At 50.0% G+C, this 17,102-nt stretch overlaps 1 protein-coding gene across 1 annotated transcript in view; it reads right to left on the reverse strand.

Annotated features, from left to right (window-relative positions):
* The window catches only part of GRIK4 (glutamate ionotropic receptor kainate type subunit 4), a 307,625-nt gene that overhangs the window by 80,271 nt on the left and 210,252 nt on the right, over positions 1 to 17,102 (reverse strand). The window contains exon 10 of the mRNA XM_032640427.1: positions 912 to 1,019. Coding sequence (XP_032496318.1) covers positions 912 to 1,019 — 108 coding nt within the window. The remainder of the gene's footprint in view (positions 1 to 911; positions 1,020 to 17,102) is intronic.

A 17,102-nucleotide genomic window follows, 5' to 3' on the forward strand; every position in this document is an offset into this window, starting at 1 on the left:
CACAGTTAGCAACAGCACAATAAGCTGAACAGGCTAACAGTCGAGCCTGTTCGGGGCTGGGATTCCATCAGTGCGGCCACACTGATTATCTCCTGTGGATAAGATGCTGGGCCCGGCAGGGAAATAGGTTTTTGATTGGTTAAAAGGAGGTGGGGGAAGGGGGCAAACTCATAATTACTTAATACATGCAGTTGGTTAATGGACAAATCTTTTAAAACCTGGAGTCTTCAGGGATGGGGGGCGGGGAGAAGAAGATGACTTTGGCCGTGAACGCACTTGATTCGTGCCATCTAATAAATTACAGCCTGTTTGAGGACAGAGACTGAGTCTTACTCAGCTTCGCGTCTCCAAGAATGAGCACAGTGCCTGGCACGTGGGGGAAGGGCTTGGTAATTGTCGAAGAGAGCTGAATCAAATAAAAAAGGCAGATGGTCCCTTGCTCTATAGATTGAGAACTTTCTTCCGATCAACTGGAAGTGAAGAAATAGGCCATGAAAACCCATTGAGATTCAGGTGTCCACCGCCAGGGATGCAACTTGTACAAGTAGGCGCCAAGGAAAGCAGGCTGTCGTGAAAGAGTAGGAGCCACCCTGGGGGACTTCTCCCGCGTGTCCTAGGTGCCCTGCCCTTGGCTGTGCACAGCTGCCCTGGCTGTCAGGGTGCCCCTGGAAGAGGCGTCCACAAACTGTGCTGTCTTGCCACCCCATCCTGCTTCCCCAGCTGCTTTGGAACTCATCAGATATCATTTCCATATGAAACAACAACTTGAGTTTAATTACACTGTCATAAATTGGCCTCCGTGCTGTGATTAGAGCTCCCATCTTCTGTTCACGGGGAGGCTGGGAACGCCTGGAGATGGAGGAGGCACCCCGGAGAGTGGCAGCTGGGAGGCCCAGGGGGCACCCGCTTACCAGGATGGTGGTGACGACCAGGGTGGTATTGAAGAGACTGTCGGAGACGTTGGAGGCGTAGAGGCGGCTGTCCATGCTGAGGCCGTCTGCCACGTGCCACTGGCCAATCTGAGGAGACCAAGGAGACAGGCTGGGAAGGGGTGGGGGGAGGAGAAGGCTGGGGAGCTGGGGTGCTGAGGTCCTTCGGGCCTCCAGGGCTGGGGGAGCTGAAAGGCCGGTCCCCTGCCTCTGGTGGGGGTACATGTACATCACAGAAGGAGGGAGGGATGCAGAGTGCAGAGCAGAGGGGCGGGACCGGGGCAGAGCTACCAGGGCTGGGGGGTCAGGGGTGGGTGGGGAGACTGCGAGGGGAGGGGAAGACTTAAGAGAGAGGGGGAAGAGGAAAATGGAAAAAGAAATCAGGAATGCAACGCAGTTCAGGGATGCTGTCTCACCCAGAAGGGAAGGGAGCCCCTGGAACTGCATCATCTGGAGGCAGGACAGAGCCTTCCCTTTCGCTACAGTCTGCCTTCAATAAACCTCATTATCTAAATAAGAACCAGAATGGCTACTGGAGAGAACTGGCCTTTACGAGGCTCTTCAATAAATGTTTGCTGAATGGTTCAATGGATGGATGAACCAGAAGAGGGAAGGAAGACCAGGCTCTAGTCCTGGTGGATTCACTTTGCTGGCTGCGAGAACCTAGGCAAGTTACTTCGATCTTTGCGAGTCTCAGTTTCCCCAGCTATAGATGGAGGCAGTAACGTTTGCTCTGCCTTCTTCTCAGAGCCAGCTGAGATCGTGCATGTGCCAGTTCGAGGTTACATGGTTCAGCCAGACCCAGGAGCGTGGATCTCCACTGAGTAAACCCAGAAATGACTGCACCTCTCTGAAGGTTTTTCCTCATCTGTAAAACGGGAATAATAGAAACGTTATGTGGTCATTGTGAGAATGTATTTAAGCTGAAACTCAATAAATGCTAGTTTCCTTCCTTTTCCCCATTGTCTTGACTCCTGGGGGGGACATATCCACAACTTACTCAGTTCCCCCATTTTAGAAAGTCACCTAAATCGAAATTCATTGGGTTTTTAGGGAGTTTGTTTGTTTTCCCAGTGGAACCCTTTCTATAACTACACATACGTGTGTGTGCTACCAATACGTTTCTACTGGCTGGAGCCCCTGACAACTCATTTCTGCTGCTGGGTGCTGGAGGTGGGCCACCAGGAGAGACGGGCTGATAGCTGGCTAGAAAACCAATGAAATGCACACGTACACCTCTGCCAGGCCCCAGCGGCAGCTTCCCTGGAAAACCCTCACAAGTTCCATGGATGCCACATGGCTCTACCCACCAGAGCTGGGCTCTGGGTTCCTCTTGTGGAAGCTCCAACCACAATAAAGACACATCTCGCTCTTGGTCCCCGCCCCCCCTCCCCCGGGGCCGGAGCGTTGGGGGTCACAAGGGGCAGTAACCATCTCCCTGACGTCATGGTCTGGGCTTTGAAGAGGAGAGGGCCAGCCTGGATGCCTCCAGGTCCAGGCAGGAGCCCGATGGTCTCCCCAGGTGAGTCTTTCACCTGCCAAAGGAGAGATGACCAAAAAACCCCTCTCCAAGCCTCAGCGAGGACGCCACCGGAGGGGGCTGGGCAGCTTTCCCCACCTCCGTGTGGGCAGAAAAGTGAGGCGCGTGTCCCTGCTCATTTTTGTTTACAAGTCGTGTGCTCTGCACATCCACGCCGGAAGCCCCCTCTAGATAAAGAAACTGGTGCCAAGATAGGAGCCCACCCAACTTGCCCAAGGTCAACTCCTCATCAGCTGAGACACCTGAGCTTTACCCCCTGGGCTCTTAACCCTGGATGAGTCTCCCCAAGGAAGGCTTCGTGGCTCTTCTGCCCGGCTCTTCCAGCGTCCTACTGCACGTCTTGTTTACTCGTCCACCTGCCTGGCTAGCCTGCGAGGGGCTGGCACGCTTGCGCTCACAGCCCGGCACCCCGCCCAGGACCAGTACTCGGAGGCGGGCGAAACCATCACTTGGGCTGAGTGCTGCTGTCGGTAGGGCATGAACAGGAGGTAGGCAAGCGTCCTCTGGCCTCTGGAGGGCCCACAGGGGGGACCAGCCAGGTCAGGGTACGGCCTGGGCTTCCCCTCCTCCCCTCTCTCTGCAGGGGAGAGAGATGGGGAAGATGAGGGATAAGCAGCTAGATTTTCAAGTGAAGGGCAAAGGAGAGCAATAGTTACCGGACCCCTCTTGTGCTGGATGTGTTCTATCATCTCTTTGAATTCTCCCACCAGCCTTGTGAAGTAGTGATGATGTTTTTATGTACGAGGAAACTGGGGCTCAGAGGTTTAATGGCTTGCCTAAGGTCACCTGGCTAGCAGGTGATGCACGGGCTTGAACACAGAGCTGTCTGACTCCTAAATCCAGGACTTTTCCGTGTCCACTGCTGTCTCTTGGGCGGGGATGCCAAGGGCTCCTCCACATAAGGAGGAGGAGAAAGGCTCAAAGGAGTCTCGGCCACACAGCAAGAACCCTGGACATGGCTTTTTCCCTCCTGGGTTTTTACATCCACAAAGTCAGGTGAAATGAGGCTACTTCCCTCTCTTTAAAATGGCTAGAATTGGCTTCTGACAGTCTCCTAGGATAGGAAGGGCCAGATTTGGACAGAAGGACAGAAGGACATAGAGAACAATTAGGCCGGATGTCAGCACCTGGGTGTTTGGGACAGGACTGAGCTTCTCCGAGTCCTGTCATCTAAACATGCACGTCACACCGACAGGGCCAGCAAGACCTCACCCCCCCACTCCCCCCCAATTTCCCACCCGCATTGTTCTCAGGGGACCCAGTCCTCACTGATTGCCCGCCCCAGCTCCACACTCCCTGTCTGACCCAAGCCACGAGGTAGGTAGGTTGCAAAAGCCAGAGATAGAAATGATTTACCCAGACCCAGATCCGACAGCCCGAGCCATGTCGCCTCCCACACCCACCTCTGTGGACGTGGCAAAAAGACAAATCAGCCCCCAAGCTCCAGTCAGGAAATGAATGTCCCACCAACGCTCCCATTAGCCCCCAAGAAATTAATAAACTCATCAGATCCAACAAAACGGCTTTGGCAGCTACTACCCGGAGCAATCTAACTGAGGAAAGGCAGTGGGAAGGAGAGCAGGAGGCAGAGCCAGGCGCCCTGGGGTACAGGCTAATCGTCCCACCCACTGGGCATCTTCCATGCCACACACATGCCAGGAGATACGGCGCTCATCACCGACAATCTGCGGCTCTGTCTCCAGCCAAATTCCCTTGCTCCACCCCGCTGACACCTGCCCCCAAACCTCCTGCAGGAACAGCGGCTTTGTAAACCTCTTCCACATGCCCACAGCGTGCCAGCTTGATTATGCTTCAAATAATGTCTTTCCGTGGCCCTCTCTCTGTGCTTCTGTCTCTCCCACTTGCTCTGCCTTCCCACCAGTTTAGAGACTCCAGGGGTTTGCAGTGAAGGGAGGAGAGGGGTATGGATTTGGACACCACCACTGCAAGCCCATATAGCACCTTAAGGCAGGTAAGAAAAAGGCACCCCCTGGGCTGATGTGGCCCTGCGGGTGCGCAGCTGGGCATGCTGACTCCAGCCTCTACTCACCACTGAGCTTTTCACAGTCTGTACCACGAATGCAACGGCCCCAGAGTGGGAGGACCTGAGTTTAACTTGGCTTCTCTGCTTATGAGCTGTGTGACCCTGGGTGAGTTACTTAATCCCTCTGAACCTCAGTTTCCCCATCTATAAAATGGGGGTTAAAATAGTAATGATTACTTCCTAGGGTTCTTAAGGAGATTAAATCTGATGGTATATGTGCCAAGAACTAGGTGAGTATTCATAGAGTTTGTCATGCCATCGTCTGAGACAGAAGATGGGAATCTCTTCTGTGCCCTACACTTTGCCCTGCAGACTCCAGTCTAGTAGATTAGACCAGTGTCTCATACTTTGGTTCCCACACCGGCGACGTCAGCGTTAGAAATGCAAATTCTTGGGCTCCATTTCTGACTGACTAAAGCAGACAGTCTAGGAGCAGGACCCAGCGGTACGTGTTGTAGCCAGCTCCCCAGTGACTCTGATGCAAGCTGGATTTGAGCAAAGCTCATAGAGCAACTCAGACGACACACATGATGTCAGGGGAAGGCAAGGGTGCGGGAAATGAAGAGAGGCCGAGGGGGCAACCTGTGGCAAGCGAGGAAACGTTTAAAAACTGGCTCTCCAGGAAAAAAGGCCTTGTCTGATCTGCCCACGTCTGTGGTGTAAACACGCCCACCATGGCTGACTTCAAGCTACCCACATGCAGTCACGGGACACCGAGTTGGGAAAAGTGTGTAACGGGCTCTGGCTGGCCGGGCAAGCTGGTGCCACCACGCTCACGGGCCCTGTGCTGGGCGCTCGTTTATGCTTACGAATCTCACTGCCACCCTACTTATGAGTAAGGAAAGTGATGTCCACCTAGGTAATAATTTACCTGAATCAGAGAGCTGAGGTGTGGAAAAAATCAACGTGCTGCTTCATTGCGATCACAATATTTAAAACAAACGTGTATTGCTTCTCCCTGCTGATTCTGTGTTCTCAGAAGAAACTAGAATGCTTTGTCAAATATAAAAATCGAGGTAAATATAACTGATATGACACGTGTTTGCACGTGCACAGAAAGTATCATTTCTCCAACTTCCTCAAAGGACACAGAATCCATATAAATTAATAATCATCATCTTGCTCCCTGGCTGTATAAAAATTAAATAAAATAAAAATTCAAATTAAAAAATAATAACGTTGCTCCTTTAAGCACTAAAATTGGGGGGGGAGGGTCTTAATTATTTATTTGCAAGTATTATTTCCCAAAATTCTTTCAAAGGGAATCATACTTTCTGCCGTCCTCTTAAACAGAGGAGACATCTTTACCTTCATAGCATTGTCATCATTTTTGAAGCCAGTTATTATCCTGTCCTGTGATATAGTGCTGGTCATTGGTTACTGAAATGTGATGGCCTCTCACCCTCATTTCCGTGCTTTCCTACGTTAATTTGTCTACTTTTCATAGTGTCTCTTTTCTGATCGTGAACCGTCATTTCCTTCTGCTATTTGGATAGCTGTCTCGAATTGGTCCTTTCCCTCCAGCAGTTGTGTTTAAGATTCCTGGCTGAGCAACCAAGTGACCAAGCCTGAAAGAACTGCTGTAAGGAAAGTACAGACAAGGCCTGATGGGGCCTAGGGCTTTTAGTGAACAGACCCCTGTGTCATTGATATGGGGCAACCCACGGTCCCCTGGAGAGGTGAGCGCTGTACAGTTGAACGAGTGTGGTCTGCCGTGTGACCCTGGGTCAGCGTAAGCAAGCTGGTCACTCCCTCAGCAATGCACCATGGGAAAAACGCTTGTCCAGGGGCCCTGACCGCAGGCATCGCCTGCTGAAAGAGCTGGTTGTGTGTCACCCAGAGACCGCATTAGCATCCAGCACTGTGACCTCGGGGCTGGGTGACCCTGAGCAAGTCACTTAATTTCCCCGAGTCTCACCTTTCCCTGCCCCCCACCCTAATCCAAGCTCCCACTGAACTTGCCCTGGACTAGGGTCCCCCGGGGCCTCTCTTTGTTCTGTTCTCCACTCAGAAGCAGCCAGCCGTCTCTATCAAGTCTCAACTATGATCACACCGGCCCCTGCTGAAACCCTTCAATTCTTCTCCCACTTTCGTTTAAGGATAGAAACCAAAATCCTTAACATGGTCCACCAAGTCCCGTGAGGCCTGGCCTCTGCCCACCCTCCACGCTCATCTCACACCATCTCTCCCGGCTTTATCTGTGCTCCTGGCACACCTATGGGTTCACAGCGCACAAGCGCCTTCCTGCCAGGGTCTCTGTGCGTGCCGTTCCCCGTCTGGACTCTCCTTGCTGCCTGACCCTTGGCCCCCAGCCCCATTTCAGCTAGTTCAGGGGTTGGCAGACCACGGACTACAGGCCCAATCCAGCCCACTGCCTGTTTCAGGAAATAAAGTTTTATTGGAACATAGTCACGCCGATTCACTGATGTATTGTCTGTGACTGCACTCACCTACAGCAGTAAAGCTGCAAAGTCTAAATTTTTACTATGTGGGCCTATTTTATAAAAAGAAGTTTTCCAAACCTTGATCTAGTTTATACCTGTTAAAGCCTCAGGCCTCAGCTGAGAAATCACTACCCTCGGGAAGCCTTTCCTTCAACTCCCAAAGTCAAACTTCTCCCCGAACCACATTCTTTCCTTTAGAGCAGCTGGCCCGGGCTGTCATCATACATTTATTAATGAGACCATTGCTCACCACCTGTCTTTCTCCCTGTGCCGCAGGGGAAGAGCCCTCCGCTGTCGCCTGAGCTGGGTGGGTCCTGCCCAGAGCAGCTACACGCTTCTCGCTCCCGCCTAGAATCACTCGAGGTTGTCATTTTGCCGCTTTGTTCTCTACCAAATAGGTAAAAGGGTTCGTGTGTAAAACCCTGAGGGATTTCCTGACATCCGTACCTGCCTCTGTGAGTACGCACACGGCTCTGTAACATTTAATATTTTATGTACGTGTAGGTGATCGTTCTTTGCATCAGCGCTGCCAGGATGCAGCTTCTAGACAGGCTGACGTAACTCCGCGGCCTGGCAAGTCCTTCTGCTCCAAGAGTCAGAGTTCGCAAAACACTTACCGATCACCTTTGCATGCTGGGCCACTCAGCCACGTGATCTGCTTATGTACATTTCTCTGATTCCGCATAACAACCCGGTTATCATTCCCACCTGAGAAATGTAGGTGCTTCAGACAACGGTCATAACACTTAAAGGCTTAAAGTAGGCATTTCATACAAGTTTTTGTTGAATGAATGAATGATCGAAATTGAGACTCAGAGATGTCAAACAACTTGCTGAGGATCACAGTTCATAGAGGATGCAACTGGGATTTGAACTCAGGTCCTATTTACTGCTATACTATCTGGTCGGGGTAGGGCAAGTGCAGGCTACCCCGACCTTAAGATCTGGGCCTTCCCACACACCTCTCTGATCACCGTGAACTTGTTCTTTGGAGAATACAGACCTGAAGGTATTCAGCTACAAGAGTCCACGAGAGTGATCCTGACCAAGCCACAGGGTAGTTTCTTAGGGGCGTAGCACAGGGAGATGCAGAGGGAGGGCACCAGGAGACCTACATTTTCTTAACTCTTCTGCTATGCATAAGCTCTGTGACCTTGAGCAAGTCACTTAACCTCTCTGAATCTTCCTCATCTGCAAAGTGGAAATAAACGAATCTGCCTACCCACAGTACAGCAATGCTGTTGCTAATCAACTGAGTTAGTGTGTACCATGGCTTTCGATGAGCCCTAATAAGCCATGGGAACTTAAGATAAAAGCACTACTGTCCGTGTGGTGGAAATGCAGCTGACCAGAAGTCAAGTCCTACCCTGCCACGTGCTGTGTAGCCCTGGGAAGTCAATTTTGCTGCCTATAAGACAAGGGTAGTTAGTCTTTCTCCCCTTCTCCTCTTATTGGGATGATATGAGGTGATCACAGATGTGACAAAAGTTTAAAGCCCTATGCAAACGCAAGCTCTTTCTTCCAGATCCTTGTTCTCTAGGGCCATCCCAAAGGTGCACGAGCCATAACCAACGACTCCGTTTTTTTAACCTCCGTTTCAGGGTTCAAAGTTGAAGTCCTCACTAGGAAGAATACATAAAATAATGTATTAGTGTCTCCTTGAGTTCACGGAACTAATTTCAACATACAGGCAGGAAGAATGACAGTCAGATGTGAACTACTACGGCTAGAGGCCCCAGGAATTGAGACTGAGTTATAGTTTGGAGTGTCTATAGTATAGGTCTGTGCCTTGATATATGACCAGCCAAAAAGGTCTGTAATGTAAGCCTCCGTGGTGAACTCCTGGCATGAAGGAACAACATGTTTATTGACTTTAAATCTAATATCTCCAATCATAAAACTTTACTTCACATGGGAGACTGGATCATGAGTGAGGGCCCCGGCCTCAGGGGTTGACCTGGGGAACAAAGGGAGTTATCCATGTTGGTGGAAGAGCTCATTCTCTCAGCCAAAATATTCTTTTAGCGGAAAATATGTGCTTACATGCACAGTACTGTAAAAACCCAGGATCAAAGGACAACAGTGGCAAATGCCACAGGTAAGAGATCAAAAACAATCCCGGGGAAAGCTGGGAAGACTTCCTATCAAATGAGCCCTTCCTGGGCTGATTAAGCCTTCAGCTGAGTTGGTCTAAGGCAGTGTTTTTTTCAACTGCGCCTGCTACCCGTTAGTGGGTTAGGAAATCAATTTAGTGGGTCCAGACCTGCATTTTAAAAATGAAATATATATCCAGAATAGATCAGAGTGCAACCCACACACCAGGGGCAACTACTGTTTCATAAGCTTTGGTTTCAATTATGTGTAGGTGGGTGTCAATGTGCACCCTGGATTGGCAAGCAGAATGCAAGTCAGGTTCAAAAAGGATGAAAATGCCTGGCCCAGGGGATTCGGACACCTTACCTGTTCACTACTCTATACGCAGCCCCCTAGCCGAGTACCTGCAACACAACTGATGCTCCATAAATACATTTGGGGCATCAGTGAACTCCTTTCCTAGTCACTTATAACTAAAGGACTAACTATAAGGAAATTATACAAGCTGATACTTTTGAGCATTTATCACATGTCAAATACTGGACTAAGTGCTTTACATTTGTTATTTAATCTTCCCAACCACACTAATAAGGGAGGTACTATTGATACTATCATCCCCATTTTACAGATTAGAAAACTGAGGCTCGGAGAGGTTAGCTTTCTTGCCCAAAGTTCCATAGGTAATGCGGATTCAACCCAGGCAGGTCCACTCTGCTGCACTGGCCCCAAGATATTAATTTTCCTGGGCTGTGGATGTGTAGTTAAATGTTTGGAAAACATTTTAATTGTTATTCCTTATCCATTGGTATTTGCCATAAGCTTTCCTGCTTGAAAGTCCACATCCCTGAGGTCAGACTTTGCTTTTCCTTGCCTTTGATTCTGACTTACGTATTTATGAGAGGATATTTATTTATTTTAACATCTTTATTGGAGTATAATTGCTTTACAATGGTGTGTTAGTTTCTGCTGTATAACAAAGTGAATCAGCTATACATATACATACATCCCATATCTCCTCCCTCTTGTGTCTCCCTGCCACCCTCCCTAGCCCACCCCTCTAGGTGGTCACAAAGCACCGAGCTGATCTCCCTGTGCTATGCGGCTGCTTCCCACTAGCTATCTATTTTACATTTGGTAGTGTATATATGTCCATGCCACTCTCTCACTTCATCCCAGCTTACCTTTACCCTTCCATGTGTCCTCAAGTCCATTCTCTATGTCTGCGTCTTTATTCCTGTCCTACCCCTAGGTTCTTCAGAACCATTTTTTGTTTTTAGATTCCATATATATGTGTTAGCATATGGTATTTGTTTTTCTCTTTCTGACTTACTTCACTCTGTATGACAGTCTCTAGGTCCATCCACCTCACTACAAATAACTCAATTTTGTTTATGGCTGAGTAATATTCCATTGTATATATGTGCCATATCTTCTTTATCCATTCATCTGTCGATGGACACCTAGGTTGCTTCCATGTCCTGGCTACTGTAAATAGAGCTGCAATGAACATTGTGGTACATGACTCTTTTTGAATTATGGTTTTCTCAGGGTATATGCCCAGTAGTGGGATTGCTGGGTCGTATGGTAGTTCTATTTTTAGTTTTTTAAGGAACCTCCATACTGTTCTCCATAGTAGCTGTATCAATTTACATTCCCACCAACAGTGCAAGAGTGTTCCCTTTTCTCCACACCCTCTCCAGCATTTACGGTTTGTAGATTTTTTGATGATGGCCGTACTGACTGGTGTGAGGTGACATATGAGAGGATATTTAAATAAAGTTTGAGGAAGAGGACAGTGGGGGACAGTGGAGCAAGTGAAGCATCAGGGGTTCTGGCTTCCTGATGTGGCCCTGTCTTCAGCTGGCCCTGGTCTCTGAACTGAACACGTGACCACTAGCTCTGGCAGCCCTTGTTCGGGCTCATCACAGTCCCCTCCACCTGGGGATGCCCAGCTATCCATCACCCCTCGGCCTGAATGTCCCCGCCTTGGGGAGGCCCTTCCCAACCTCTCACTCCCCATCACAGAGACTCAGGCATAATGCCCTGAACTTCTTCTTTGTAGCACTCATCATATAATTATTTATTTCATATACTTATTTAGATAATTATTTGTTTCAAGTCCATCTCCTGCACTACAAAATACATTCCATGACTGGTGAGGCTCTGTCTTATTCCCCACATATGCCCAATGCCTAGTGAGGAATCAGTGCTTAGTAAATATCTGACAATTGCATTAATAATTTCCCCTTTGGAGCTCCAGCTCCCAGGAGAGTTGCCTGGCCTAGAATGGGTGCTCAAGAAATATCTGTTGAATTGAATTATGAAATTCCTTTGGGCAAGTCCCTTCGTTTTAGTCTTCAGTCATCTAACCTATAAAAGAAGGATCTAGCCTAGCCCCTTCCAACTCATACATGAATTCCTGAAAGTGCCAGGTAGATTTATAATGTGGTATAGCTTTTCAAAGGGCTTTGGGGCAAAGCCGGGGAGAGACAGGCCTGAGAGGGACAACACAAAGAGGCCTCGGAAGGTGACCGTAGGAGGGCACTGGAAGCTCGGCTGCCTGGACATGAAGATGAAGCAGGTTGGACTTCCCTGGTCGTGCAGTGGTTAAGAATCTGCCTGCCAGTGGAGGAGACATAGGTCCGATCCCTGGTCTGGAAAGATCGCACGTGCCACGGAGCAACTAAGCCCGTGCACCACAACTACTGAGCCTGTGCTCTAGAGCCCGCGAGCCACAACCACTGAGCCTGCGTGCCTAGCGCCCATGCTCCACAACAAGAGAAGCCACCTCAATGAGAAGCCCGTGCACCACAACGAAGAGTAGCCCCGGCTCACCGCAACTAGAGAAAGCCTGCGCGCAGCAAAGACCCAGCACGGCCAAAGATAAAATTAAAAAATTAAAAAAAAAAGTTCTACTGAAAAAGAAATAGATGAAGCAGGTGGCCACCTACGAGAAGGATGCCAGGAAGGGCACTGTCCCACCTGCCAGGAAACAGCTCTCTCTGAGCCCGGGGGCTGATTGATGCCTGGTATTCCTCCATTAGAGAGCCTGGTGTGAGAGCTGGTCAATGTGGAAATAAATATCAAAGTGTTAACACATTATTATTCAATTCACCAGATATTTATTGAGCACCCAGTCAGCGGCACACACTACTTACAAAGGGATGGCAGGTTTGATGCAAGGGAAGAGAGCGCTCTTCTACTCAGAACACACCTGAATATTGTTCCACACACCACTCTTTCAGGGAAGCATAGACTAACTGGAGTGTATTGCAAGCATATTGACCAGGAAAGAGATTGAAATCACATTCTAGAAGGAACAAGTACAGGCAGTTCTGGGAAGGATGGACTAGACGTGTGGACCCAAGAAATGGAACTAAGGACAAAAGGAAGAGGGCTTCAGAAAGAAAGAATTCCACCCAATAGATGGAGAAACTTTCTAACAATGAGAGCTTCCCAAGATGGAATTTGCTGTCCCTATAGGTATTGAGTTCCCCAACACTGGAGGCATTCAAGCACAGACTCTACTTCATGAGAACACATTTGCAAGAATTCAAGCATTTGATTTGAGTAGTGATCTAGAGGGCCTTTATTAATCCTTTCGGCCCAAGAATGTGGGATCTAGATTCTACTTCTATATCAGGGGAATCAGAAGCAAGGCCAGAGTATCAAGGGGCAGATGAGGTCCTTGGACACTGTGAGAAAACAAGAGAGCAGGAGGATGGGGTCATGAATGCAGAAGGAAAAGGCCACTGTAGGAAAAGTTCAGCCATTCTTGTTTGCTCCTTCCTGGTCTTCTCTCTTGGCTCAACCCATTACAGTTCGTTCTCTAAGGTTGCGTTCTATAAGGTTGCCACAAGCACTGAATTAGGGAGACTGAACCATTTCTCCTAAGGAAAAAGCAGGGTTAGGTTCCTGCGAACCTCTGGCCACAACATTTTCATCAACCAATTAGCACATAACCTCGACTTATCTGCGTTTCCGCTGATAGACATCTTATTTAATACGTACTGTTGATTCAATAACATTGGACAACAGCACTAGATGTCATGCCTGAACAACACCTTTCTAGCGCCTGTATTTTCTCTGTAAGGCACATTGCAGATTTCTTGCCCTTAGGAACACTAGACAGCACTTCAGCATTAAGTGCGGGGGTCATTTTAAACAGCAAAATCTCCAAGAAAAAGTACGAAAATGTGAAAGACATGACACTGCAGAGACTGTGAAAAGCACACTTGTTTACAGTACGAGCCGGAAGAAGGCAGAGCATCACCTTGCTGGACCCCAGCTGGGAACATGCCTGGCGACCCACTCAAATTTTTCACTGCTCTGTGCGTGTCTGTGAAAGCACCATGACTACTGCATTGGGGTTACAAATACATTTTAGTGAGCAGATCAATTTGCAGATACGGAATCTGCAAAGAATGGGGATCAACTGTGCTCGTCTGCGCCTGAATTTTCGACTCTTGCCAAGATGTGCCCAGACTTCTATCCCGAATCCCCAACCTCTGGGATGTGACGTGGAATTTAGTCTCGCCCTCACCACTCCTCCTGCCCGAGAGAACAAACCAACAGTGGCTCTGGTGACAGATAAATACTACGTAGGGCAGGAATGGAGCCCAGCTCACCCCACTGGACTCGCTAAATATGCCAATCCCCAGTGAGGCTCTTAGGAATCTAACAGACTCTCCAACTAGCTGAGGGTTTCAGAAGTTAAATTTCCCTGAGCAGGGCAGCGAGGACGCACACATCACCTTTCTTTTTGGACAGATGTACTGATTTTGATGACTTCTTTTGCCTACATCTCAACTCCCTCTTTTGTTCTCATATGGTCCAAAATCTCACAGACTCTCCTCTAAACATTTTGGAAGATAATCAAACTAGCACGGGGTGAGTGCACGGCGGAGTCTGTAAATATGAAGACAGCTGCACAGCCCTCTCTCACCTCCCAGAAGACGGAAGACATTTCAAATTAGCTGCCGAGGAGAGAACTTATCAGAGAGCTCAGGCATGCTCGAGATTTTTCATCTTACAAGAAAATTATTGCCCACGAACATGACACAGTCAGGGCATGGAGAGTGCCCGGCTTCATTTGTTAAGCTCGCCGGGTACAGAAGTATCTTGGAGAAGCAATTGTATTCATAACACACAACTCTGAGCTCTGAACGGCAGATGCCAATTGAACTAATGGTTCTAACGAAGCATCTGGGCTGAAGGATGAAGCTGATCACCCCCATCTGCCGTCCTCCAGGAGTCAGGAGAATGCTGGAGGGTGGGGAAAGATGCATCGCTGAGCTTTCAGGATGGACTGAGGATTGCCCATTGCTGCCCCTAGATGGATGCAGGCTGCAGGTGGGAGATGGTGTGTGGCTGGGCCTCACCGTGCTCTGGGAAGATGGGGAGCTTTTAGCTGGGGGTGGGGGTGGTGGGTGGGTGTCAGCAGCTCTTGTTTGGGCAGTGCCATGTCAGGCGGGCCCTAGATGTGCTGGGGATTCACACCCACCCAGAGCCACTGCAAAGTGGAACTGGTGATACCGCCACGTTAGGGAGTGGAGGACAGAGGTTAGGGACGGAGGAAGGAGAGGGAGGGGTGGAGGAGGGCCATGGGGAACCCTTCCTGAAGCAGGGAATTTATTTCTACCAGCCTGGTTGGCATGGGCTGGCCCTTGCAGCCTTCTTGCAGGGCTCTGGAGTTGCAGCAGGAGTGACGTGAGCATATGGCTCAGCCCTGCTCTGTCTTTCTGTCTTCCCCAAACCAGGCGAGAAGCGAGATCCCGGGAATACTGCATGCAGAGAAAGGGAGATATATTGACAGCCAACCCCCGAGAGACAGCAGGACTAAAATTTGCACAGCAGAGTGGAATCCTCAAAGCACATCTATAAAAAATATTTCATTTTGTTCTCTCAAAAAATTGATGACGCACACAAAGCAGATCCTATGATGACCGTCGTTCCTGTTTTACTGAGGATGCGATCAAGGGACGGAACGTGGGGAGCTATGAGAGCTGGCACTGGCCTGAGCCCTTCCATGTCCCCACGGCGCCCGCCCTGCATACAGCTCCCTCTCACCTCCCCGGATTTCCCCTTCCCTCCGCCCGCCTGTCTGCGCTCCCCACACCTCTGGCCTGGAGCCTGCCCCGTGTCTCATCAGAGCGAACTGATGCGGGCTGCTTCCTGAGACTAAATTAGCAGCTCTCCCAGGCATGAGCCGGCTGAAGAGACGCGGGAAGCAGTCGCTCAGAGCTGGCAAACTTCCCCAGGCTGAGCTCAGGCGGGCTGCGTAATCGGGCATATTACAAGAAATAGATTGCAAACGCAGTCCTTTAAAACCCTGCTCCTCTGTCCCAAAGCAGCTCCCCCCCCCCCCCCGTTGAAATTTTAAGTAGCTCTAATTTGTTTGCCGGCTGATGTGTGAATAAGCTTCTATAGTCAGTGACTTTTCCATCAGAGCTGATAAGCAGGAAGTCCCTGTGCTTTGGGAGAAAGAACCAGAAATCTGTGGGCCAGGGAGGCAGGAGGAGAGAAGGCCGTCAGGCAACACCCTTCGGAAGCCAGCTCTTCGGCCCCTCGGCTGTCAGTCATCCTGGGGGGTGGCCAGGAGAACCAGATGCCCTCACGGGATGAGGCACTTGATAGACTTTTAATTGACGAGAGGACTATTGCTGTTAGAGAACGGAAAGCAAATGGAAAGGGAGAAACGCATCAGTGATCGGAGGGGCCTTCCACTCCAATTTTCAAATTCCAGTTGCCAATGGGGAGGCTTGTCGTGTGGAATCTCTCTTGGACAAATGGGGAGCAGTGGCTTTGGAACATTCTCGTGACAAAATCCTCGGGCCCCACGCTCTCCGCACACTCCCCAGGTCCTAGCACCCCAGTCCCTCGTTCACTGGTGCATCTTTTCTCCCAGCCCAAGCTGAGCCCCACTCCCAGCTGGGCGGTCTGTACTCACGGGGTCCCCAAGCCTGGAGCAACAGCAGTGTAAGCATGCTACAGTAGAGGCAGGCCCAGGGGGCAGGCTCCCTGAGTTCTGGAGACATGAGCGGGTGGAGGGGGGATGGCACAGGACGAGGCTCGAAGGTGGGCAGGGACCAGCACGTGACCGCCTTGCTCTGGAGCTGCCATTTACCCTGAAAGCCAATGGGGGCCACGGTGAGGTTTTCAGCCCAGGAATGACATTCCCATCTGCGTTCTCTGCTGGAGAGAACTGGACTTGATAACCTCTCAGGTCTCCTCCAACCCTAAGAATGTAGGATATTCTGTGAGATATTGTCAACTATTTTAAACCTCACGCCAACCCCCGTTCTCCCGGTGCCTTAGTTAAAAGGAATAAGTGACTTCTCAGTAACCTTCAAAGCAGCCCCCAGACCACCGATCTCTTTCTCCCCTCCCTCTGGAGAAACTGCTGCTTCAGAATTTCCTCATCAAAGGCCAAGTCTCTGGGAATGGCCCACCAAGCAACACCCCTAGCCGGCCCTCTCTCGTCAGGTCCGTCCCCCAGCCGGGGAGCTGGCACGTTTGATTCCTGATTTCCAGCAATCAAACCTCACTCCTGTGCTCTGAGCCAGGACCCACAAAGGCAGCTTCAAAGGATCTGCATATTTATGGTAAACCCCCTCCTCGGATTGAAAATGTATTCCACGGCAGCAATCACGGGCGCCCTCCTAGCAGCTAGCCCACTGGCAACTTGTCTGAGCCTTAATGACTTCTCATGAGCGCAGGTGGGATCTGAGCTGTCCCAGAGGCTCACACTAACAGGGGTGGGGGACCGGGCACAGATGCCGGGGGTGGGTGATGTGTCCATGGAGAGGGTGTCTCCATCCTCACTGTTCCCCCAATGCCGTGTACGGGCAACGGCAACACAGACCATCACCTGACAGTGTGTTTTTAGGATTTTCTATTGTTCTTTGCTTTTCAAGTAGGAGAAGAGGTCTGGAGCGGGGAGAGACCCCAGCAGGTCTGCCACACTTCCTGGTGTTCTGGCTGAGAGGGCCATGATGAGAAGTGTAGCTGTCTTTATATTACTCAGGGGTGCCGCCGAAACACGTTCCATG

The sequence above is a fragment of the Phocoena sinus genome, chromosome 8 (assembly GCF_008692025.1).
Source record: "Phocoena sinus isolate mPhoSin1 chromosome 8, mPhoSin1.pri, whole genome shotgun sequence".
Classification (NCBI taxonomy): Eukaryota; Metazoa; Chordata; class Mammalia; order Artiodactyla; family Phocoenidae; genus Phocoena; species Phocoena sinus.